The sequence below is a fragment of the Anabrus simplex genome, chromosome 11, assembly GCF_040414725.1.
Source record: "Anabrus simplex isolate iqAnaSimp1 chromosome 11, ASM4041472v1, whole genome shotgun sequence".
NCBI classification, from domain to species: Eukaryota; Metazoa; Arthropoda; class Insecta; order Orthoptera; family Tettigoniidae; genus Anabrus; species Anabrus simplex.
In genome coordinates, this window is record NC_090275.1 from 128,601,472 (window position 1) to 128,628,908 (window position 27,437).

Here is a 27,437-nt window from a genome sequence, read left to right on the forward strand (position 1 = left end):
GCAATGCAATACAACAGCGAATGGTAGCGCTAGTTTCGTGCGACAGCCTAAAGTTGAAAAGCCTGGACACACTGCCGTGTCACCCCATGAGGGGTGACATACTATATTTTGTATGAGGGTCCGTCACCCCACATGGGGTGACATCGTCTTCAAAGTGTTAATATAATAACTTCTTATTCTGAAATCCAATACGGTTTTGTAATGAGATTCATAACTTGTAGAGTAAAACAATTGTGATTGGATTGTTTTTATCACGTTTTAAACCTACTTCTCTGCCCTAAAAAACCTATATTGACCCGAGTTACAAGATATTAAACAATCACTTTGTCAATGATCTCGCCTGCTATATTAATAGGCCTAGCAACAACCGCGAATATTTCTTAACTAAAGTAAACTCATTTCCTCATCCCGAGGTGGTGCAGCTCTTTTTTTAGGCAGGCCCCCGGTGGAAGAGAGTTACATGTAGCATTTTTACCGCAAATCAACCTTGCTGCCATTCGTCAATCTTTGGCAATACAGTACTGGGAATCAAAATCAGGATCCCAAGAACGGCAGCTAATTGTGCTAACCATTATGCTGGCGGACATAAAAAACACAGACATAAAGCACGACTGATGCGTGTTCGCAATGCGTGGGACAGACACGAAACTATTCACGTATTTGTACGACACAATAAGCCTGCGCTATGGAGGCGGACATTTCTTAACTACGAAACATGGTTGTACTGGATCGTACGGACGAAACTATTCACAAATTTGTGTGATGTCATAGCCACTTCTCTGACAAATTACTTTGGCGGGGGATCCTTCGTTTTCTTCATTTTGAAAAGCTAAGGGGGTCTAAGACACGAGTAAATATGCAGATTCGAATAGTAGACAAGCTATAGAATATGTGAAGTGATGTTGATATTTTATCAGTTATTTTGTATTGTGTGTTAAATTTTCAGTTTTAGATTTAGATTACTTTGTTTCGCATTAAACCTTGTGTGGGAAGTCGATGATCCTTTCAAATAAATAATAAAACCAAGTGATCACTGTGTGTATTTACGCGTCATACACAACCGTTAACCTGCCTCAAGGGGGATAGTGTCATCTTCCCTATCCTTCACTTGAGTAATTCTTGTATGGCGCATCCATGTTGTGGGGGTGAGTATCCTCCACATCAGTCGGCCGGTGTGAAGGAGAGCTAAGTTCAGGCAGTGACCCAGTCTCACTGGGTATAACGTGGAACCCATGCCCAGGGTTACGGGTGAAGACCTTAACAGCATCTTAGGGAGGGAATGAGACCTTCGGAATGGCAAAGATGGTGGATGAGGCAACCCATCCTCTCTGGGAAAAATTACTAGAGGAAATTGCCGCCTTGTGGAGAATAGGAATCTTCAAAGGCTAAGGGAGTAAACCCCAAAAGAAAATCCTCAGATGCGTTAGGCTTAGCAGGTCAGCAGAGGAGTAAATTTGTACTTTCTTTCAACTACAATACAAGCCTCAGATGAAAGTTCGAAAATAGAAATGGAATTGACAAGTCTCTGACTAGAGCTGCACAGTATGATGGTAATCCTGATGTTCGTGCAAGTGTTAGAGCAGAGAACAAAACCCGATTTGGAACAATAAATATTTTAACAATGAATGAGAAGGAAAATAAATTGATTGACCTAATGGAGAGACGAAAACTCGACATCCTGGGATTAAGTGAAGTAAAATGGAAAGGGAAAGGAATGAAGAAACTAAGGAAGGGGTACACCTTGTACTGGATGGGTAACAGTAAAGAGTGGGATTTGTAGTGAATCAGAATGTTGAACCAATAGCTGAAGATGAGTATGTAAATGAAAGAAATATAATAATGCACATACATGTAAACAAGGAACTACTGAAGATAATACAGGTGTATGCTCCATAGACAGGATGTAGCGTGGAAGAAAAAGAAACACATATTGTGTGGAGATGGGATCATGATAATGGGAGATCTGAATGCTCATGTGAGAACTGATAGAATGGGGTATGAGAATGTTCTGGGCCCGCATGGGTATGGCGATAGAAATGAAGATGGAGAGACTTTTGTATCAGAAGTAACCTGATAATAAAGAACACATGGTTTATGAAGAGGAATAGCCATAAGATCAGCTGATAAAGTTGGGATGGACAGTATGGAACACTAATCGATTTTATAAGAACAGGCCGAGAATCGGGAAGATACATCATGAATACAAAGATAATCCCCAGTGAAATTATGGAAGGTGATCGTAGATTATTAACTGTGGAATTAAAACAAGTAAAAATCCCTAAAATTGTATTGAAGAAGAAACCAAAGATCAGGATTAGGGAATTGGAGGAGGAAGATAAAAGAATGGCATTGCACGATTGTATAAAATGGAAGTTGCCTAACACGGAAATACGAAGTGGAGAAGAAGAGTGGGACAATTTAAGACAGACATTTGTGGAAGCAGCAACTGAGGTATGCGGGAAAACAAAAGCATTAAGGGAAAGGAGACACGATGGTGGACAGACAAAATAAAAATAAAAAAGAAAGGAAAAAGGTGAAGAAAGAAATGGATGAGAAAAAGCAATAAAGTATCAGAGGGATGAGAATAAGATAGAAAGGCTACATGTGGAATACAAAAGATTGAAACTACAAGTAAGGAGGATTATCAAGGAAGAAAAGGAGAAATGTTGGGGAGAGTTTACCATCAAAATTGAGTAAGATAGTTGAGGGTAATAAAATAGAAAAGAATAAATCAAGAAAAAAATCAAGGCATTAGAGAGAGAAGATGGATCCATAGTACATGACGAAAATGGTCTTTAGAAGGTGATGGCAAAGTATTTTGAAAAACTTCGTAATGAGGGTAACTGTTCACAGGAAGGAGGAGATACGAAAATAGAATTAATAGACGGAGAAAAAGAAGAGAACCCGATAACATGGTTGCTTGAAAGGGCAGTGAAGGCAATGACCAAAGGTAAAGCAATTGGAAAAGATGAGTTCAGTACTGATATGATAAAGGCAGCAGGGAGCATTGGACTAGAGTGGCTATACTGAGCCCTCAATGCCATATGGAAGGATGAAAGGATACATGAAGATTGCCAACAAGGAAGCATTGTACCACTGTGCAAAAAAGGAAATAGGAAGTAATGTGAAAATTATAGAGGTATAACCCTATTATCACATGGGCTGAAAATAATGGTGAAAGTCATAGAAAAAAGACTTAGGTATATAATAGAAACACAGTTAGAGGAAGAACAATATGGCTCTAGACCGAATAAATCAACATTAAACTTGATATTTACAGTGCAAACGATAATGGAAAAACATCTGGAAAGGAACAAGGAAATCATATTCGTATTTATGGATTTGGAAAACATGTATGGGAATGCCTACTGAAAAGGAATGTACCAAAATCATTAAATAAAAATGTTGTATCATGAGAGTAAAAGCAGTGTACAAGTGGTGAGTGGTGACTCTGAAACATTTTATACAAAAGAAGGTCTCAAGCAAGGAAGTTAGAGAATATAGAACAGTTTACAAATCTGGGTAGCATTATTAAGGGAAGTAATGAAATCAATCCTGAGTAAGTAAAAGTACAACATTTTATCATCAAGTCAGAGAGCTTTTATAGGATGACAAAGTACCCAAGAGAACGAAATTAACATTATGTAAACAGTATTTCATACCAATTGTAACATACAGACTAGAAACACTGGTAACTAATAAGAGACAAGATAGTAAGAACCAAGCAGTAGAAATGAAATTTTTAAGAACATCGGTTAAAAAGATAAAATATTAAAATCAGAGAAGAGCTAAATATAGAACCGTTAGTACAGAAGGTACAGAAATCAAGACTGAGATGGTTCGGACATGTAAAAAGAATGGGAAAGGAATGGGTAGCAAGAAGGGAATTGGAAAGAGAAGTTAAGGAAAAGAGACCAGTTGGAAGACCGAGAAGAAGGTGGATGGATGATATTTGGAAGGTCATTAGAGAAGCTGGATTGGATGTGGCGGAAGTAATGGAGCAGGAAAAGTGGAAGGACAGAAAGGAGTAGAGGAGGCTTGTTAACCACACCCGGGCGACTGGAGTGGGACACTGATGATGATGATGAAGATGATGATTATATATTTCAGCTGTCATTAGGACAGTAACCAATCAGCCTAGTGACCCCAAAAACGGTGGTTTCAACACAAATCTTAGTCATTTTGGACATTTTATTTTCTCACCCCCATGCTGATGAAAGCTGAACTTGGACTTATGCGATATCCAAAGTACATCTAGCTACCCCGAAAACTATGGATTCGCTGATATTATCATAATCTATTAGCTTCATTTCCGTATTGATTGCTACTACAACATAAAAATAATTTAGAACACACAACTCACTTTTCACAGCCTATTACACGCCGTTTCTTATACAAATGATTTCTACTTACAGATATCATATTCTACAACATAAAAGAAGCCCTCGCGCTATCACCAAAACAAATGTACATTGGCTAACATCGACATAATTTAAACCTTACTTCAAGATGTACGGCATATCAAATGAAATTCAGTTCATAATAGGCACTATTTAACTCAATAATGACACACGCAATTCTTCACAGCAACATATGTATATCAAGATAACTTCATCACCTGCATACTAGCAGTAGTCAAGGAAAATTGGAACGAATGAAAAACAATTATAAGCCTCAACTTTAGCATATATACACCGTGTTCTTACCATTAGAAGTACAATGCAGCAATAACAAACAGTACAAATTAGAACAAAAATTGGACCCATTTTATTTGTTTTTACATTTCATCCATTTTTAACCGGCCTGTTACATCGGATCTAAAACTTTTTATGTATACATATTTTTAAAGTCAATAAATGCTGTAAATATGTAACAATTTTACAAACACTAGTGTAAACAAGTGTAAACTTCATTTGATGTTCATTAGATTAGGCACAATGAGGTGATATGCCTCACATAACAAGTACTTTTTAAGCCAATGAAAAAAGATCCATTTTAATAAGCAACTTTTTAATGTTTGGTTTAATTGGGTCAGTCGTATGAAGGTGTAATGTCTTACATGTGATGTTTTTGAAACCAATTTAATGTGTGTCAGCTGAGGATGACCCCATAGGGGTTGAAACCGGTGCTGTATTTACTGCATTATAGTAAATAAATATTGTATTGATAAGGTGGAGGCTTCTAAATTATTTTTTGTTCGCTGATATTAGTCGTTTTCAATTTTTTTTCTTTCTATTTGCTGTACATCGCACAGACTGAGATAGGTCTTGTAGTGATGATGGGATAGGAAAGGCTTATGAGTGGGAAGGGAGTGGCCCTGGCCGGTACAGCCTCAGCGTATGCCTCGTGTGAAAATGGGAAACCACAGTGGGATTTGAACTCACTATCTCCCAGATATAAGCTCACAGCTGCACACCCGTAACCACATGGCCAACTCGCCCGGTCGATTATTTTTACATACCACCCACTCTTGCCCAGTCTTAGGCGTGCTTGTATTACAGTATTTTTTTTTTTGTGCCAAGTTTACTGTAGTTGAAAGCTATGCTGGAAACAGCATCCGAAGTGACACTATCATTTCTGCGACCCCGAAAACTATGGATTTGATACTAATATTGGTTGCTTTCCATTATTTTTACATGTCACCCCCTTCCCACCACTACCCATAGGGGTGCTAGTGGTGTCTTATCCCCACAGTGTTTTTCTTTTTCGAGATAGTGAGTCATGTATACCTAGTTGAGTTGAAATTGTTTCATGCATACCAGAGGTATGTTGTAAGAGACATGCACACTCATGCTTCCTTTGTTATATGTAGAGATTTTAACATAAAAAACATAAATCATATATTTGGACCAGGTGTGTAAAATGTTAGGGTGTTTCAGATCGAGCAAGCTCCACTTCACGCCCATGGCTCCTCGTGCCAGCAGCACGGCAGCAAAGCCGTGGCTTCTGAGCTCCTCCTCTTGTGGCACACCGCCTCCAGAATCTCGCCTCATGACCAGCCAGATGCCCGACAGTATGGTGGAGTCTCGACCACTGGTGCCAGAAATCTGCCTCGAGCATATCTGGACAGAGAATATGGGCGTGACTAAGTAAGTAATAAATAAACAAATAAATAAATAAATAAATAAGTAAATCACTTCATGACGAGTTTTGTTTGTTTCTCTTGGCCAGATGGCGAGTGTGTAACCTTCATGATATACTGTATATAAATTAGGGCTCAAGGGGACCACACAACACAACAATAATAGTTATATGAACCGTTTATTTTTCAACTGGTGTAGGTCCATATTTACAGTTTTGGGATGCTTAGGACCAGCTTCATCAAGGAGGGTTAATCATCATCATCATCGGTTTGCTCTTCCAGCGAGCCGGGTAGGGTGTTTAAAAACGAGCGTCTTCCAAAGTTGCCTATTCAAAAAGATTTTGTTGTCCATGACAGATTCCCAATTCCCTCTTCTCTCCACGTCTTCCCTCAGTTGGTCCATCCATCTTCTTCTTGGTCTTCCAGCTGGTCTTCTACCTGTTATTCTCTTTTCCAAGTAAGCACATGGTAACGTTTGTGCTATTCAATCGTTTAACATATCCAAACCATTTAAGTCTAGGTGACCTAAGTCTTTCCTCCATCGATTCATTCAGACCTAGGTTAGATCGGATCTCATCATTTTTCGCGTGATCAAGTCGTGTCTTTTGGAGGGCAGTTCTAAGAAATTTCATTTCACAGGCTTGAATCCTACTACAATCCTTTGATGTTAGTGTGCAGGTTTCCAGAGAATATGTAAGGATGGGAATGAAATATGACTTGTACAGGGTCATTTTTGTTCTTTCTGGGACCTTCTCATCCCATAGTAGGTGTCTAACGATACTGTAAAAGTTAGAGGCTGAGGTTACTCTGTTATTTCTCTGCCCCACACCTAGGTGTGCTAGTATTACAGTATTTTTTCCCAGATAGTCACATTTGTGCTAAGTTTTTTTGTTTTTTTGTTTTTTGCTGGTTGCTTTAAGTCGCACCGACACACATAGGTGTTATGGCGACGATGGGACAGGAAAGAGCTAGGGGTGGGAAGGAAGTGGCAGTGGACTTAATTAAGGTACAGCCCCGGCATTAGCCTGCTGTGAAAATGGGAAACCACGGAAAACCATCTTCAGGGCTACCGACAGTGGGCTGCTTACTTCCCACTCCTAGCCCCTTCCTGTCCCATCATCGCAATAAAACCTATCTGTGTCGATGCGATATAAACCAACTTAAAAAAAATGCATCCGAAGTGCACTATCATCTCTGCGACCCCGAAAACTGTGGATTTGATACTAATATTGGTTGCTTTCCATTATTTTTACATGTTACCCCCTTCCTGAATCTTGATGTTGCTAGAATTTTGATGAGTGGTTTCACTTGGATGTCTTCGCAGACTTTTTCAGTCCAGGTCTTATCTCTCCTCATTTTCAGCAGCATTGACCTGGAGTCTGCTGATGTTTCCAGACTGTATGTTGTTATTTGGCTGTCCCAGAGGAGGTTCCTCACTTGATGGTACAAATGAGCGCCTTTCTGAATCCTATGGCCATCTCGAGTTACAACTCATCAACTTCTGCTACCTTCTTTCCATCCAGCATAATCTTCATACTTCTTCTCTAAGTATCCAAGCAGTGGGTCAGTGGTAGAGTGTCAGCCTCTCGATCCTGGCAGAGGTAGTCAGATTTTCGAAAGGTGGAAAAAAGTCCATTTGACACACCGTGTTGTACAATGTCCGCATGTAATAGATCTTTGGTGATATATTTGGTGTTTGCCCAACAAAATTTATTAGGAATCAGTCATAGACGTCCAAGTGGGATTCGGTTTACTTTGCCATCCAGTGGGCCTAGAGTAAAACAGATCATTGAAATTGACAAACATGTAGTCAGATGACGTGAAATTAAAATGCCTTCACATGGTAGATGAGACCATGTTATTATTATATAAGACATTATAGAATGCGCAAGAGATTAAAAGAAAAAGAGGACTCGTGTGACAGAGCAAACTAGCTAGTAACTAAAAAAGTTCTAAAAAAATACACTGCTGTGGAAAACTTAAGGAAAAGATAGATAAAGCAACATAAAATATCATCATCATCATCATCATCATCATTTCCCTTTATCCAGCTGTAGCCGGGTAGGGGAAAATATGGTTCCTCTCCATTTTCTTTGGTCTTTCCACCACTCCTCCTCGAACACTGTGTCCCAGTTCTTTCTACAATACTGCGTTGGATTGTGTCCGTTCATCTCAATTGTTATCGTCCACGGCCTCTCCTTCCTTGCATTTGCATTTCCATCACCTTGTTTGGTATTCTTTCATCACTCATTCGCTTTATGTGCCCAAACCATCTTAGACGGCTCTTCTCTATTCTATCATTCATTTTTTCCACTACAATTTCTTCCCGGATTTTTGCATTCTTTATTTTGTGTCTTCTACTCTTCTGTGTCATACTCCTCAAGAACTTCATTTCGGCTGCCTGTATTCGACTCTCATCTTTCTTGTCATTGTCCAAGTTTCTGCTCCGCAAGTTGTTATGGGTACGTAATACATCTTGTGCATAGTTTCCTTTGCTTCCATTGGCACATCTTTGTCCCATAACATGTTTCTTACACTATGATAGAAAGAGCTTCCAGCTTGAATCCTCTTACTAATCTCAGCATCCAGGCGAGCATTCACCATTAATTCACTCCCCAGGTATTTGAATGTCTCCACTACTTCCAGGGGCTTGTCTGCAAGTCTGATCTGACCTTTCCCTTCTTTCTCCCCTCTAGTCATAACAACAGTTTTACTCTTTTCTACACTTATTTTCAATCCACATTCTTCGAACTTCCCATCCACCACATCCATCTGTTCTTGAATCTTCATGTCCTCTTCTCCCCCAATCACAATATCATCTGCAAATAAAATGTTGTTCATTTCTCTTCCTCCATATGTTGCTTTTGTTGTTCTCATGATATCATCCCTTACTGTTGTAAACAGGATTGGCAAAAGTTTCTGTTTTCTCAACGTTTTGTTTAGTATTACTACTGTTCCACCTCTATCTGCTTTCGTTACAACTATGTTACTTTGCCTAATTTTATGCTGGAGTTCCTTATCTACCTTTCTGTTGTCCGAGTTTGATTTTAATCCTTTAATTAAGGAGGGAATTCTTTTCCTAGCTTCGAACCTAAGGTCATTTTGAATATTGGCTAGAAGGGTCTGTATGGCCGCTTCAGTTTCTGCTAAAGTTAGTATTTACTCTTGACTTTTGTTGCTACTGTGCCTTTACCTAACACTCTTGTTCGACAAGTTTTTGACAGGGGGTGGGAATCTTTCGTGGTTGAAGGTCGCTTTAAATTGTGGCTTATTTTGTTTTATTGGGTAATTGCTTTTTAGGTTGTTAATTTCTTATTCAATGTTATTTGTTTCTTTTCCATTGGACTCCCATTCTGACAGTACCAGGGTTATTGAAGCTGAGAGGTGCGCTAAGTAAAGCTCACGATTAAGGAAAGATTTCTTAGTTGATCCAAAGACGGTTAACTGTTCTTTGTGTTGTAGATTGGAATATTGAGCATATATTGTTCCTTTGCGTACCTTTTAAGAACTTTGGTAACAGTTCGTTGTTCAAACATTCTTTATAGAATATTATATCTTTGTTTATTTTGCTAGTTTCATCGTAAGTTTAAAATAGATGTTTGCGCTATTTCTTGCTTGGTTAGCATTTGTATTGCAAACTGTCCACTTCATAACCATATCGATGAGTTAAATCAACTTATTAGATAAAATTTCTACCTAATCGATATTTTATTACATGCCTTTGGCGAAATTATAAAAACGTTAGCAATCACAGTACATGTTTTGACCATCTTCAGCTGTGTCAAAAAAAACAAAAAAAAAACACCTTTGATGATAATACATTAATAGTAAGCTCGTTAAAAACATTGATCTTTTTTCCCATGGGAACTTTTAAAAACTCTTACTATTTGATATTGGAAGAGGAAATGGGGGGGGGGGGGGGTAGAGGTGGGTAAGAAAGGATAAGTAGAGTATACTTAAAACTAAAATCCGTGTCTACAATATGTTAAAACATATTCTTCCATTAAACATTTTTGAAAACGTCTTTTAAAAGTCTATTGTGAAGCTCTTCTATGCGATCACTGAGTGACTTGTATACAATGAAAGTTGATCCGTATCACAGTCTTCAAGTTTTTCGTGTTTGTATGGTGTGTTGAAAATCTTCCTTGAAGGCTTCATTTAGACTACACTAGAAGGCTTTGAGAAGCCGTTTGTTATACCGTTGTCTCAAGGTAACTTCATAGTTGTGTTAGGTGGAATAACGGTCTCCTAATTGGGCAGCTTGCCTCACAATCTGCAACCAGCAGAGGATATGAAAAAATTGTTAAAGTATGTCATCAAACATACAGTGATTTCATTAATCTGTGTTGCGGAGGGGATGAAAATTAAGCTTATGTAATCTTAACTCACCTCTTTCTAGAATTGTGTCTTTTATTCCCCGCTATCTTGAGGATGTGTCTGTGTACTTGACCTGGTGTATTAGTGATGTGTCGCAGCCTGTTTATGTGCACGGTTCAACGGAGAAAGGGGAGGCAAGGCTGTGTCGACATTTCTTGCGTCTTGTGAGGTGGGAGGGGGTTCCCGTTGTGCTTTCGTGACGTCATATTTGAGCCTTTTTGCTTGTCGAGTTTATATGTTTCCTGTTTACCCATTCAATATGTTTACGTATATGCTCGTATGGGGGGTTTCTTTGCTCATTCATTTAATTCAAATTCCTATCTTTGTTCTCTAGTTTATCAAGAAGAATATAAATGTTTTCTAGATTGTTCTTAAGTCTTCCTTTATTAATCCTGCTAATAATTTGAAGGTCCTGTTTGATATTGGTAAATTTCTGATCTGCCTCTTTCATATGAGCTCCCATAACAGAGAACCTCCTATACTTCTCTGCATTGATGTGCTCCTGATATCTTCCTGAAATTTCTCATCCTTAATGTTATTAACTTTATTATGATTAAAAATCTGTATTTAGTGTTGTTTGTTGAGAAAGCTACTTTGGTGTTGTGCTTCTTGAACAGATTTCTAAATTCGTGAATTCTCCGGTTAATAAATGTAAATTTAACGCACTTCTTTACTTTCTCTGACTGTTGTATTAAATTTATTTATTGTTTATATTTCCGTTTAGTGATAATTTTATTGATAAATTTCAAACCGAAACCGCTGAATAAGGCTTGTTCACGAATGTAAGTTAGCTCCTTTTTCCTGTCTGTTTCTGTCAATGGAATTTCAAAGGCTCTGTTAACAAAACTATGGTATGCGGATTTCTTCTGTGAAATGGGGTGTAGAGAGTCGCATTTTATTGTAGTCGCTGTAAAGGTAGGTTTTCTATGTATTCTAAACTGGAAATGGTTGTTTTTCCAAATTGTTTTAATATCTGAAAAATTGAGCGAACGTTCTTCTTCTTCTTCTACTGTAAGTTTAATATTAGGGTCCAAATCATTTAAGATGTTCAGAATATTATGACTGTCATTGAGTGCCTTATAAGTATCGTCAACATAGCATAACCAAAGGTCCAGTCCTTTGATATGACCTAATATTCGAGTATGTTTTAGATGATAGGTATATGTTAGCTAAACTTCCTGGAGCCGGAGCTCCCATTGCGTACTCATTTTGTTGGTATATTTTGAAAGAAAGAAAGAAATTGTGATTGAGCACAAATTTCAGGATAGTTATGAAGTCTAGAGAAATTAATTTCATTTTAAGGGTCGGTATTGAATTTTGATTAAACCAAATTAAAATAAGTGAGTTAAATCCACCTTTTCAGTACAAATTAAATAGTGTTTATGAAATGGGACTAGTTTCGACCTATTGAAAGGTCATCTTCAGCCACATCGCGTGTAGAACGTATTTGAAACACAGTTGTTTTAAAGATGGTCTTAAACATAGAAGTTTAACACTATGAAAAAATTGTTTTTAGAATTTCCTTAAAACACTTTCGTTCACTTGGCTATGGGATTATATATGAGAAGAAGGTCTTTTAGATTCTTCGTAGTATTCAAGAACGTAGATAGAAATCGAAAATTTACAATCTTGATGAGGTATGGAATTGGGCATACATGCATTAATGTAGAGAAGATGAAGTCTTTTGAAACATGGAAAAAAACTACCACACCGTGGAAAAGGTGTTTCACATTTTTCAGAATGGACACAATCAAACACCTGGATTGCAACGAAGAAAGGACTTTCAACTTCCCAATGGACTAATGCCATTAAAATGAACTGCAATGTGATAGCAATCCGAAGCATTCCCGGTAGAAGCCAAGAAAACCATTGCCGCCACTGCAGCGAGATAGAAACCCTCCCTCATGTTCTTGGTTTCTGCTCGAAAGGGGAACTATTGAGAAATAACAGGCACCATAGGGTCAGGAGTAGTATTGCAGAACTTCTCAAAATATCTTTGAATAAGTGCACTGTATCTCTAGTGATGGATCTAGTAAACGTGCAGACATTGTCGCGACTGACAGGAAGAGAAACATTGGCGTTGTTATTGATCCAACAATAAGGTTTGAGAGTAACAGTTCACAGGCCAAAGAAGAGACACTACGAATCCTGAAGAAAAGTATCACATACCTGCCAGTTGCTGGGAAGTGATTGGGTTACTCTTCGGTGCGCGAGGATCTATCACAAAATTTTCAATGAATTTCTTCCTTCGTTTTGCTATTCCCGTTTCGTATCTCAAAGATATTTGTTTAGATGTTTTACAAGATACTTTGGCAATTGTAAATCATCATTTGTACGGTATGTGTAAAGAAAAATAAAGTTTTCCTCATCGAGGATGGTTACAACAGGGGAAATTCAAAATTTTTAAAAAATATATAAGCTCATTTTATCCTAAGATAAATAGTACGAAAATAGATTATAATTTGATGCTGTTACCGTACGGTACCCCTTGTTCTAGGGCAGCTATCCCTTGTGGATTCTCTCTCTTACACGTTAAATCATTTATAATCTAGATGAGATGTAGAATTGAGCATATATGCAAAATAATGTCCTAATTAAAATATGAGTTGAACAAATATATTATTGCAGTGGAAAGGAGATTCTCTATAGCTGTGTATAAAGAAAACAATGTAAAAATATTGAAGGTATCCATGGAGATTAATGACTTAAAAAAATTAAAGTGAAAAGGCACTTGAATTAAGTTAAAAGATTTTTATTCTTTGTATTCAAATGGTGGAGTGAAATCTTATCCAATACTGATATAAACGAAAGGAAAATTAAATTAGAAAAATGTAGGAAATATTAACAAAATTTTAGAATGTTAAATATTAAATGAAAAGAATGAAAGAAAGATTTGAAGAGAAATAAGTCAAATTGTGGCTCATCTTACATAACCAAGTGTTGGACGTATTAGTAAAATTACATGCTAGGAAGCAAATGACATGAAAAAGGAAAAGAAAAAAAGGATCGAGATTATAAGAAAAAAATACTAAGGTTTAATGAAAAGTGCTAAGAATGGAGGGAAATTTAAGGTGGGGGTGAAAATGAGGGAATGGGAGTAAATACTGAGGAGAGGTGGAATGAATAGAATGGAAGATTGAATTTAGATTGGTTAAATGAAAATTTGTAAGAATAATGATAAAAAGATCAAATAGAATGTTGGTTTTTTCACATATTTAATTTTTGGTTATAATTAGAGTTAAAATATTGATCTAAATGTATGAAAAAATTCTCTGTTATATCAAGTAATTGGCCTGTTTTAAGAATTCTTGGTTCTTGTTGAATATTGGTGAAATTATGGTTATAGTCATACATACAGTATGTTGGCCTACAGCTGGAAACTTACTGTACCTAATGGCATTCTTATTTCTGAGTGTCTAGTGTTGAAGTTTCTCCCTGTTTGTCCGATGTAAAAAAAAACTGCAATCATGATATTTCAATCTATAAACACCTGATTTAGGAAAACAATTATATTTATTAATAGAGGTGGATTTTTATACGATGTCAGAATTATTATTATTATTATTATTAGTTTTGAGTATGGTATGAAAATTAGCCTCTTGAAGACTAAATTGATGTCAGTAGGAAAGAAATTACAACAGAATTGAATGTCCGATTGGTGATACAAAGCTAGAACAGGTCGATAATTTCAAGTATTTATGTTGTGTGTTCTACCAGGATGTTACGTAATAAGACAACACAACAAATACGAAATGCTAAATTGCGACACGCTTACGGTTTAATTACGCCTGATGGTAGAACGTTAAAAATTAAATAATTGAAAAGGAGGTTCAACCTATTCAATACTTAAAAGAAGGAAATGCAGTAATCACATTCCTATTTAAATGGGACCGGTTTCGACCTTAGTACAGGTCATCATCAGCCGTAAAAAGATGTACAATGTTTATGAATATTGGAGGTCAGTTTCACACTTTGATAGGCACAAAGACACGACACCACATTCTGTATGCACAAAGTCACAACACTATCAACTAATAAACGAAGATCAAAAATAACTAGAAGTCGCAGACGAATAGATTTGTAGAGACTTATGAATTATTATGGTACACACCCTACTCCTGACAGAGAGAAATTCTATTTCAGTCACGTGACACCCCTCCAAGTCAGAAAAGCAGTCCTCAGAATAAGCACGAAAGCAAAAGGAATTGATGACATAGGGACTGACATGGTCAAACTAATTCTTGATTGTATATTACCAACCTTAACTCATAATCAATTTCTCTCTTCTATACTCCACATATCCAACTCTCTGGAAGAAGGCTATTGTGCTACCTCTTCCGAAAAGTAAAACGCCTTCGAACGAGGGAGACTATCGTCCAATCTGTATTTTATCAGCTTTATCAAAAATCTTAGAATATGTAGTTCATACACAAATGTCTGAGTACCTTCGAACGCACAATCTCCTTAATCCTCTCCAGTCCGGTTTCCGACAAGGACATAGTACAACTACAGCCTTACTTAAAGTGACTGAGGATGTTAGACAAGCAATAGACAGAGGACGATTCACAGTTCTGGTACTACTAGATTACCGTAAAGCTTTCGACAGCGTAGACATTGACATTTTACTTGTAAAACTGAAGGCTCTATATTTTTCTCAGAGTACGATTGCTTGGATGCATTCTTATCTTCACGGACGTCAACAATGTGTGAAAGGTAATAATGGAATCGTTTCCTCATGGCGCCACGTGAAGAGAGGAGTCCCTCAAGGCTCTGTACTTGGTCCTCTTCTTTTCGCACTCTTTGTGAATGACATATCATCAAATTTAAGACACTGCAAATACCATATGTACGCTGACGATCTTCAACTCTACACCGACTCTACATCACAAGACCTCCAGGAAAATATTGACTTACGGTCTGTTAGTGATTGGTCTGCTGCGCACGGCCTGAAATTGAACCCTACAAAGTCGCAAGTAATCCTTGGCCATCAAAGTCAAATAACAAGTATAACTAAACGTCCGTTGCCAGGAGTAATCCTGCAGGATGTTCCAATTTCTTTTGTATCACAAGTGAAGAATCTCGGTGTTATCATGGACGAACGCATGACTTGGTCTGCACATGTCTTACATATCTGTCAAAAAGTTTACTCATCTTTACATTCTTTATATAAATATAAACATATATTTCCAATAAAGCTTAAAAAGAGATTAATTGAAGCCCTTGTAATGCCACATTTTGACTATTGTGATGTTGTCTTCAATGACGTCAGGCCGCAATTTTCCCTAAGGCTACAGCGTGCTCAAAATGCGTGTGTGCGATATATATGCAGTTTAAGAAAATATGACCACGTGTCACCATCTTTCCTAAAATTAGAGTGGTCGCGACTCCATGTTCGTCGTAACCATCATACTTTGTCTCTCCTCCATCGAGTTCTTACTACATCTTCCCCATCCTACCTTTCTTCACGTTTCATTACTTCTCAAATGTTCATGACAGACATACAAGGGCTCAAACATCCAACCTGCTCATCATCCCTCACCATCGAACTGCCGCATATAACAGCTCATTCTCGGTGTTTGCCGCACGAGAATGGAATCGTTTACCGGACGACGTCAGGGGAATAACAACTACAGTGTCTTTTAAAAGAGCGTTAATAGGTGCAATAGGATGCGAGTGACCTGTGAATTTCTGGCCTTTCAGTGATCGTGCTACTACAATATTATTATTATTATTATTATTATTATTATTATTATTATTATTATTATTATTGCTGTTGTATGTATGTCTTACTGTGGTGGAATTTTATTTCAGTTGTATTTTGATTGTGTTTTAATTGTGTCTTCTAGTATTAATTACGGTAGTATTGCTTATGACTTTAATGTATACTAATTGGTTTAGTGTAAGAGAAGGCCCAATGGCCTTAACTACGCCAATAAAGACATTTATCAATCTATCTATCTATCTAATATAGTAAGTGAGATTGAATCAAGGTGTAGTAAAGCTAATGCAGTGAGCTCGCAGTTGTGATCAGCAGTATTCTGTAAGAAGGAAGTCAGCTCCCTGACAAAACTATCTTTACATCGGTCTGTTTTCAGACCATCTTTGCTTTACGGGAGCGAAAGTTGGGTGGACTCAGGATATCTTATTCATAAGTTAGAAGTACGGTAACAGACATGAAAGTAGCGAGAATGATTGCTGGTACAAACTGGTGGGAACAATGGCAGGAGGGTACTCGGAATGAGGAGATAAAGGCTAAGTTAGGAATGAACTCGATGGATGAAGCTGTACGCATAAATCAGGTTCGGTGGTGGGGTCATGTGAGGTGAATGGAGGAGGATAGGTTACCTAGGAGAATAATGGACTCTGCTATGGAGGGTAAGAGAAGTAGAGGTAGACCAAGATGACGATGGTTAGACTTGGTTTCTAACGATTTAAAGATAAGAGGTATGGAATTAAATGAGGCCACAACACTAGTTGCAAATCGAGGATTGTGGCGACGTTTAGTAAATTCTCAGAGGCTTGCAGACTGAACGCTGAAAGGCATAACAGTCTATAATGATAATGTATGTATGTATGTATGTATGTATGTATGCATGTATGTATGTATGTATTCGTTTTGAATGCTATATTTATATTGTATTTTTTTAAAGCGTTAGTGATTTTGTAAATGTCCTTGTTAAAAGTAAAGGTTGAAATTATTGAGGTATTAGGTTTATCTTTTATTAAAGTAGTTCAAGGTCAATGTCTGTACTGTATTTATTAATTATTCTATTAATGAAAAATTGTTGTATCCATTTGATTTTGCGATGAAACGAATGGTATTTAATTCACTTTTTAGATCTTGTTTGGACATTGGAACAGTGAAAGCTGTATGAACTAAACTATTGTAAGTAGCTCGTTTATGGGTTATTAGGTGATTTGAATCATGATGTATTGTGGTACTAGTCTGAGTAGGTTTTCTGAAGATTTTATAACCTAACAAGGTTGTGTTTCTAGTGATGGTTAGGTCTAAAAAATTAACCTTTCGTTCTAGTTCGGATTCAAGTGTAAATTTAATGTGGGGGTTAGTATTAATAAGATTTAGAAGAGTGGACTTCACACTACAAATTTTATCATCTAAAATAACTAGGACCCAAAAGAGGATATTATTAAAATTTAGGTTATTTTCAATCTTGTTGTGTTCTAAGAAATCTAGGTAAACTTCTGGTAGTATGCCTGAAGCAGGTGAGCTTTTTGTTTTTATATGACATTGTGAAAAGTGAAGAAATTGTTATCTAGGATTAATTTCAAAACCAAAATGAAATCTTTGATTTTTAATTTACTTAGATGACTGTACTGATGTAAATTATTTTCAATAATGGGGTAGAATTTGGATATTTGTATACTAGGGTACATATTAATGATATCAAAAGAGTGAAGTGAGTGATGAGGTTGGATTTTGAAATTACTTAACTTATTAATTAGATCTGAAGTGTTTTTGATGGATTTGTTGGACATAAAATATAATTCTTTCTGGGAAATTTTTGAATAAATGGTGAAATTTTGTATAAAGTGCGTGGCCTAAAATTAATTATAGGACGAATGGGACTTTATGTATTTTTGGAAGAGCTTTAGCCGTAGGGAGACTTGGATTCATGCTTATTAATTTTTGTCTTGCTCTGTGAATAGGAAAGGGGGTGTTCTTTAAGGTTTGTTTTAATAATCTCTGAATTTTCTGGGTAGGATCTTTTTTGACTATGGTAAAGGAACTAACAGAAAAGAAATTATTTGTTTTATTTTGTTTTATCCATTATAACAGTAGTATTTCCTTTGTCAGCTTTGGTGATAAGAAGATCATTGTCATTAATTTTCTATTTAAGAGCAAATAAATGATGATGTTCAATGGAAAGTTCTTTAGAAGTGTTATGAGAAAATGGGTAAGTACATTTGTGTTCTTGTAGAAGAATGTGGTTCATTTTCTTTTTAATTTCTGTTCTTAATTCATCTTGTTTGTCAAGAGCGGTTTTATTAATGGCTAAATCAGATTCCGTGATTAAAGTTGTGACAACGTTGAATAAATTAAGGTTGGGCCAATTATCTTTAGGGCCCTTAGATAAAATTGAATTTTCAATATCACTTAATTGCACATTGGATAAATTGATGACTGGTGGATGAAATTGTTCATAAGTGTTTAGGGGTGTACTTGTTGATTTGAGTTTGTTGTTGTGAGAGTTGGAGTTTTTTAGGGAATTAATTTTTCTATCTAATATTTGCTGTTTTTTGGATAGTTCATTAAATATTTTATCATCAATGTGGGATTGGGAAAGATCCCATTGAGCAGTGGACAACAACTTGAGTACCTCAAAATGATTCTCATATAATTTAAGATTTAGTAAAGATTTTTTCCTTTTAAGAATTTAATTTCATCTCTTAGCCATATTTTATTAGTTTTGTTATGGGGTTTTCCAAGTCTGAGGTGAAAAGCGATGTTTTTTCATAGTGCCTTTAAGAAAATTAGGAGTTAAGTTTAAAGAAATACATTCTTTAAGGAAATTAATGTCTTTTCCTAATTTTGCGATTTTTATTTTTAAGCTTAAATAAAGAAAAGCTTTATGTTTTGCGTGGTAAGCTTTATCATCTAGAGAAATGAATTGTTTTATTTTTCTTTATTTAATCACGGAATCTCATTTAGCTATTCCTATTCACAGAGCAGGACAAAAATTAATAAGCATGAATCCAAGTCTCCGTATGGCTAAAGCTCTTCCAAAAATACAAAAATACATAAAGTCCCATTCGTCCTATAATTAATTTTAGGCCACGCCCTTTGTATAAAATTTCACAATTGATTCAAAAATTTCTCAGAAAGAATTATCATTTTATGTCCAACAAATCCATCAAAAACACTTCAGATCTAATTAATAAGTTAAGTAATTTCAAAATCCAACCTCATCACTCACTTCACTCTTTTGATATCATTAATATGTACCCTAGTATACAAATATCCAAATTCTACCCCATTATTGAAAATAATTTACATCAGTACAGTCATCTAAGTAAATTAAAAATCAAAGATTTCATTTTGGTTTTGAAATTAATCCTAGATAACAATTTCTTCACTTTTCACAATGTCATATAAAAACAAAAAGCTCACCCGCTTCAGGCATACTACCAGAAGTTTACCTAGATTTCTTAGAACACAACAAGATTGAAAATAACCTAAATTTTAATAATATCCTCTTTTGGGTCCTAGTTATTTTAGATGATAAAATTTGTAGTGTGAAGTCCACTCTTCTAAATCTTATTAATATTGACCCCCACATTAAATTTACACTTGAATCCGAACTAGAACGAAAGGTTAATTTTTTAGACCTAACCATCACTAGAAACACAACCTTGTTAGGTTATAAAATCTTCAGAAAACCTACTCAGACTAGTACCACAATACATCATGATTCAAATCACCTAATAACCCATAAACGAGCTACTTACAATAGTTTAGTTCATACAGCTTTCACTGTTCCAATGTCCAAACAAGATCTAAAAAGTGAATTAAATACCATTCGTTTCATCGCAAAATCAAATGGATACAACAATTTTTCATTAATAGAATAATTAATAAATACAGTACAGACATTGACCTTGAACTACTTTAATAAAAGATAAACCTAATACCTCAATAATTTCAACCTTTACTTTTAACAAGGACATTTACAAAATCACTAACGCTTTAAAAAAATACAATATAAATATAGCATTCAAAACGAATAATAAGAAATCTGACATCTTATAAAACTCTACCTCTATTAATAAATTTAATTGTTTTTCTAAATCAGGTGTTTATAGATTCAAATGTCATGATTGCAGTTTTTCTTACATCGGACAAACAGAGGGAAACTTCATCACTAGATACTCAGAACATAAGAATGCCATTAGATACAATACATTTTTGGCTGTAGGTGAACATATGCATGACTATAACCATAATTTCACCAATATTCAACAAGATCTAAGAATTCTTAAAACATTACAAGAAGGCCAATTACTTGATATAACAGAGAATTTTTTCATACTTTTAGATCAATATTTTAATAATATGATAAATGTGCATTTAGTTCTTACAGAAACTTGTCAATGAGTTTTGTCTTTTGTTGCACAGTATCAGATGATATCGGTCACAGTAGGCTCCGCAGTTATCGTCCGGGTCATGGAATTTATCCGTTAGGCATATCCGATGATGGAAACCGTGTACGGCAAATCTTGTCAATACCGTGGAACCTCGATTCTCCGTTTTTGGAGGGACCACCGAAAAAAAACGTACAACACGGTAAAACGGAAAATCCGGGAATGAATGAACCATGAACAATTTGGCTAAATATCACAAAAAAGAAATATGTATACTTAAAATCTTACAAACACCCCTAAACCAAACTAAATTACAGCCCCAATGATCCTTTCGCTTACCAAGCGACCGCTGCTTGGTCCGAAGGCCTCCAGATTACGAGATGACGCATGGTCAATGTGACATACTCTCGGCCGTTATTCCGGGCTGTCCAGACCGGGGTCGCCATCTCATCATTAGATAGCACCTCAATTAAAGGTACTGGTACTCGTAGAATAAGTGAATCTGGAACCAGCTCTCATATCCACGTAAAAATGCCTGACCTGGCCGGGAGTCGAACCTGTGTCCTCCGGGTGAGAGGCAGGCAAGTTCGACTGCGGGGCCGGCTTCAAACATTAATTACCGGTACGCGACTTAAAAGTTTTGAAACTTTACATTCAGTTTTACCAGGCAAACTTTGTCAGATTCCTCTGAAAACGTCTTTCAGTTCAGCAACTTTGATCGGACAAACTGTTAAAAAAACCTAATAACATCAAGCCAAACAATCGACGAAAAATATATTTTAATTCTCTAATCTAATAAAATAAAGCACATTGGATACAAAAGCGCCAACATGATTGCGAAATCCCGTTTTCTTTAAATCTTCCATTGTAATTTGGTCACCGGTATACTGTTCATAGTCAGTTTGTGGAAATCTTGTACCGCGCAAATTAGGCCTACGGCCTGCATCGAGTTGAGTTATGTTTCCATCACCTTCTATAATTTGTTTACCAATTACTTTAAAATTATGTTTATGTTGAACTCGAGAATATTGTTTCTAATATAAATACCGATTCTCAAGTTTTCGAATGCATTATATTCAGTTATGTCTGTCACTAATCACGATTAAATTGGAAACAGAAAAAATATCATCAAAACTTCTGAATTTATGGTTATTCGCGACCTTGAGCTCAGCTGGAAAGCGCGCTCAATGTCCTAGTCTGTACGAGTGCGAAATGATGCAAAGTTTTTACATGTAACGTGCGCAAATAAAACCACTGCGGTTTTAACGTTTGAACACAATAACGTGAAATTCCTAGTCTTACATTAGGACCAAAGCAGTAACAGGCAATCCCAAAATCTCCCATGGCTTTATGTACGTAAGGTGCAACATCTGTTCTGGTCTCGATAACGTAAAGGCGGGTACTCACTAGGAGGCTGCAACATGCAACGCAACGGTTGCTGCATCCATATTTTTCTAATGAGTACGCCTTGAGCTTCGTTGCTGCAACCATTCGCAGTGAGGCGTGCTGTGATCCATCTGGTTGACTGTATTCCGGCGAACACAAAGCGGCGCGCAGTGTGTTCGTTGACGTGTTCCAGGCACATTTCGTAGTCAGGACGCGCAGAGGTCATGGAGTGCACTGAGGAATCTTGTCTGAATTTAATAGAATTATAACGTAATTCTACATTATCATGGGACCCTTCAGTGAAGTGCCAAATAATTTCAATATCAATGACGTCTCATAAAAAAATGTTTAATGAAATGAAATAAAATTAAATGAACCTTACCTCTATGTGATCTTTTAATTCGCTGATGATTGCTTGACACACTTGTGATACAAATTTACTTATGACTACCGGGCGAGTTGGCCGTGCGGTTAGCGGCGTGCAGCTGTGTACTTGCATCCGGGAAATAGTGGATTCGAACCCCACTGTCAGCAGCCCTGAAGATTGTTTTTCCGTGGTTTCCCATTTTCACACCAGGCACAATGCTGGGGCTGTACCTCAATTAAGGCCATGGCTGCTTCCTTCCCAGTCTTAGCCCTTTACAGTACCATTGTCGCCATAAGACCTATCTGTGTGGGAGTGACGTAAAGCAAATAGGAAAAAAAAAAAAAAAAACTTATGACCTGCTTGGATATTCTAAAGAGATACTGTAAGCTGGTGAAGCTGTCACCAGTGGTTAAAAATCTCAAAGTAAGTGCCAATTTATCTTGAACAGATATAGCTTTTCTAAATTTCGTGTCCCTTGTTTATCTTCGGTTCAACCAAATTTAATAAATACTCGAAATCGGTCAGTGATATACGAGTGAAATTCTTAAAATATCCACTTATTTCTTGCGATTTCAAATCCAGAAGCAAAGTGGAATTAGCTTTACCTTTGTAAAAGTCACCTTGTCACTGACGACGGGGATGTTTGTATCATAATCTATAAGTTTCATTTCCGTATTGATTATATTCACAAATATGAAGATTTGAAGCTTCCACCTAATCAATACATATATTTATATATTATTGTTCTACAGTACCGGTTTCAACCTTGTGAAGGTCATCTTCAGCTGACAATCATAACATACAGTTAACACATCACAATAAGATGTCACATGGTATGGTATTCACCTAATTAATACATATATTCATATATTATTGTTCTACAGTACCAGTTTTGACCTTGTGAAGGTCATCTTCAGCTGACAATCATAACATACAATTAAAACATCACAATAAGATGTCACATGGTATGGTATTATACCACCAGTGGATGAACACAGCTGATCATATAACATAGTCGCACATACAACACGCCGCAAGAACTAATCTGTACTTCAAAATGTTTTATTCATCTAGCCATAAGTTTTAATGTGGAACAGTGGACACTTCACAATTCAACATATATCACCTTTGCACATAATAGTAGTGCAAAGTTTTAACTCTCATACCGATTAACGTAGACGAAGATAAGACGAAAAACATTTCATAACGTTTTTATCCATACTATGTGACACCTTTATAATTTAAGAAAACATATTTTAACATGCATCATTCATGTACATACAGTAATGTTAACTTTTAAATTATTATATCAGTTATTGTAGACGATTATTTAAACTAGAACAATTGTAATGACTATATTTTCACCCATACCATGTGACATTCTTATTGTGATGTTTTAATTGTATGTTATGATTGTCAGCTGAAGATGACCTTCACAAGGTCGAAACCGGTACTGTAGAACAATAATGTATAAATATATGTATTGATTAGGTGGAAGCTTCAAATCTTCATAGGTAATGCAGCAGAATATACAGAGCACTTACGACGAGGATACTGGACGACATGGTTGCTGCGGAACTACTGGTGTTGGCGTTGAGGTTTGACGAACGTACACATTATACAAGGTTGCAGCCTACTAGTGAGTGTACGATAATATTGAGTTACTTAAGAAGGAGCTGCCTGAAAGCTCAGTGCCCTGTTCGGCAATACGCTTGGAAAGAGCAAAAACAGAAGTAACCATCTAACCCTGGACATAATGTAGACGCTTTGCAAGTACGAACATTCCGTCTTCAGGTAGAGCTCTGTCTCCTTCCAATTGTTGTGGACACACTCTGCTCCATTCTCTAAACAGTACCACCTGAATGCGATGCTAAGATGGTCCCTTATGCAAATTCACCACCGATCGCTTTTCCGCTTCCTCAAATTACCGTGATGACTGGATGTTAACCCCAAGATCCGCAAGTATGCCGTAGCCATCCTTTCGTAAGACACGGTTTCTTGAAAAAGCGTTGATGGGACTGAAATTTCTGAACGGTTGATACGGGAAATAGTTTCTTCGAGGAATGGATAATGCAAGATTTTTACAATGTGACTTAATTAGGATGCTTGCGGGACCACGTAATTTGAACGGATAATACGAGAAAACGTAGTTTCTGGGAACGTATAATCGAGGTTCTACTGTACATGACGTAGGTCATGTCTAGCTTGTGTCCATTCCCTATGTATCATCGCATCCATTGAATAAAACTCTGGCCATATCTCTTGTCTCTTCTTATTAAGTTCCTGGAGTACATCCAAGTAGGCTTTCGTAGCTGGTAAAAGCAGGTCGAGGCGTAGGTCTTCGATGAAAAATTGCTCTCTTGCCAGTACATACGTAAGTCGGGATAATGTGTGCTTTGATAGACAGAGTGCTCTTTTGATGAAATTGGCTTTGACTTTTTCTATGTCTTCAAAATTTTTCTTCTTTAGGTGTGTCCAGATGGTTTCCAGTCCATATGTTATGATGGGAGCAATTTTTAAGCGAAACAGTGTCGTCGCTGTGGGCAGGGATAGTTGTCCTAGGTTCTTTATGCGATTAATTGCCATCTTTGCTGCGATGGTTCGTTCTTTTATGTGAAGGTCGTAGACATCTCCACTTGTCTGAAGTGTAATTCCTAAGTATTTGAAATGCAGAATGTTCTTCATCGGAATATTCATATACATGATGACGCCATTTGCTGATAGTCTGCCTCCTCTTCTGAATGTCATTTTTACCGTTTTGCTACTATTTATAGTAAGCTCATTCTTTTCTGCCCACGTTGTAAGTTTGCTCAAGGCTGTTTGAATGTTTTCCAAGTTGTGTGATACAATGACCATGTCATGTGTCAATTTCTCTAGGTACTTCTGCGGTGGCTATTATGAAAAGTAGACTCAATGGATCGCCTTGCAGCACTCCATTTGTTTGGTTCATAGGGTCTGTTGTGGATACTCTTTTGTCTATTACTATTTGAAATATGTGAAAAAACCAACATTCTATTTGATCTTTTTATCATTATTCTTAAAAATTTTAATTTAACCAATCTAAATTCAATCTTCCATTATATTTATTCCACCTCTCCTCAGCATTTACCCCCATTCCCTCATTCTTCAGACCCACCTTAAATTTCCCTCCATTCTTCACACTTTTCATTAAACCTTGGTAATTTTCCTTATTATCTCGATCATTTTCTTTTTTTTCTTTTTCTTTTTCATGTCATTTGCTTCCTAGCACGTTATTTTACTAAAATGTCCAACACTTGGTTAGATAGATGGATGAGAAATGGGTGAGCCTTGCCTTCGCAGGGCTGCACACGTAGGTCTGTGAAGACCCTTTGTGTCTCTTAAACGGGTTTGCCTAGTCCAGCCCTAGTGCTCCTATAAAGGATACCAGTGTCCGGATGTTACTATTCCTGATGTCTTCCAGGCTCACAAAATGTGAGCCAAGATATCGATGTCTAGTGCTTGCAAGAGCCTCGCACTGACACAACACATGCGCAGAGGTCTCTTCCTCCCTACCGCATCTTCTACACATCGGATCCTGACTGATTTTCATGATGTGTAGGTGTCTCTGTAAGGTATTGTGGCCTGTCAACAGTCCAACTACCATTCGCGTTCTGGTCCTATTCAAATTAATCAGGACCTTTTTGTAACTTTGGCTAGGCCCTTTGATAAGTTCACGTGCCTGCCTTGCTATGGTTAACCTCTTTTCCAAATGTTTAAGTGAGACTGGTTCGTCCACTGGGATATTACCAGTTTCACACTTCGGAGTGACACTCCTAGGAAGGGCTCTGGTCCTATGAAAGGACCTTTTGAGCCTTGTTTCGCTAGTTTGTCAGCTTCTTCATTTCCACTGATTCCTGTATGCCCAGGGACCCATAATAGGATAACTGGGTTAAGTTCACACAGCTGATCTAACATCCTTTGGCACTCCCATACCATTTTTGATGTTGTTCTAACTGCACATAGTGCTTTTAACGCTGCCTGGCTATCACTGCAAATGGTGATGCATCTTCTATGTCCTGGCATGTTCCATACATATACAGCACAGGCCAGTATTGCATATACCTCGGCTTGAAAAACAGTGGCATATTTACCCATGCGAAAGGAGAGCCTTCTCTTAGGCCCCCAGACCCCGGCACCTGTGCCCGTCTCTGTCCGCGAGCCATCTGTGTCCATGTACAGCCCCCAGACCTAAGACAGGCCCCAGCATCCGCGGCCCACTCCTCCCTTGTGGGTATCACCACTGTGAACTAATTCAGATTAAAACTAGGCTTCATCGGGTCCCCAATCATCATTGTCGTAGGGCAGGTCTGGTGAAGCCTTGTAAGAATAGAAGCATGACCTCTATTCGGATTCTTGAAGGACCATCCTCCGAGTGACCAGAGACGGTAGGCACTCATTCCCGCTATTTCCTTAACATATAAATGTAAGGGGGGAAGACATAGGATGGCCTCCATTGCACATAATGGTGTAGTATCCAGTGCCCCTGTTATTCCTAGACACGCTAGTCTTTGGACACTGTTTAACTTGGTGGTTACAGTTTTACTCTCCGAACCTGGCCACCAGACTAAAGATGCGAAGGTGATCGTGGGCCGTACAATAGAAATATAGAGCCACTGGAACACCCTAGGTCCTAGGCCCCAAGTCTTTCAGACGGCCTTGCGACTGGCCCACATAATCTTGCGACCCTTATCCACCTTATGGTCTGTATGTTTCTTCCAACTCGGTCTTGCCTCAAGGATTACCCCTAGGTACTTAACTGAGGTTGTCTGAACTAATTTTTTTCCAAATAGGATAGGCTCTGACAGTCCATCTAGCCTCCTCCTCCTGGTAAATACCTCGAGCTCCGTCTTGTCGGGATTAGCCGACAAGTTCGTGTCGTGGCACCGTCTTTCCACCCTACGCAGGGAGCTCTGTACGAGCTCTGAAACCGCACTGGGGAAATTTCCCACCGCCATCAGGCTAATGTCATCTGCAATAGCCTTGGGCATAAATTCCTCCAACATTTAACCTGGTAAGTAGTTCATCCACTACCAGACACCATAATGTTGGTGATAATACTCCTCCCTGTGGACACCCCCTGTGTATATTAGCTCTCAACATTAC

The 27,437-nt window shown here is 37.4% G+C and overlaps 1 protein-coding gene across 2 annotated transcripts in view; it reads left to right on the plus strand.

The window, feature by feature from the left end:
• The window catches only part of shtd (shattered), a 786,765-nt gene that overhangs the window by 105,827 nt on the left and 653,501 nt on the right, over nt 1-27,437 (plus strand). For both annotated transcript variants that reach the window (XM_067155551.2, XM_068229717.1), the window contains exon 8: nt 5,880-6,089. In XM_067155551.2, coding sequence (XP_067011652.2) covers nt 5,880-6,089 — 210 coding nt within the window. The remainder of the gene's footprint in view (nt 1-5,879; nt 6,090-27,437) is intronic.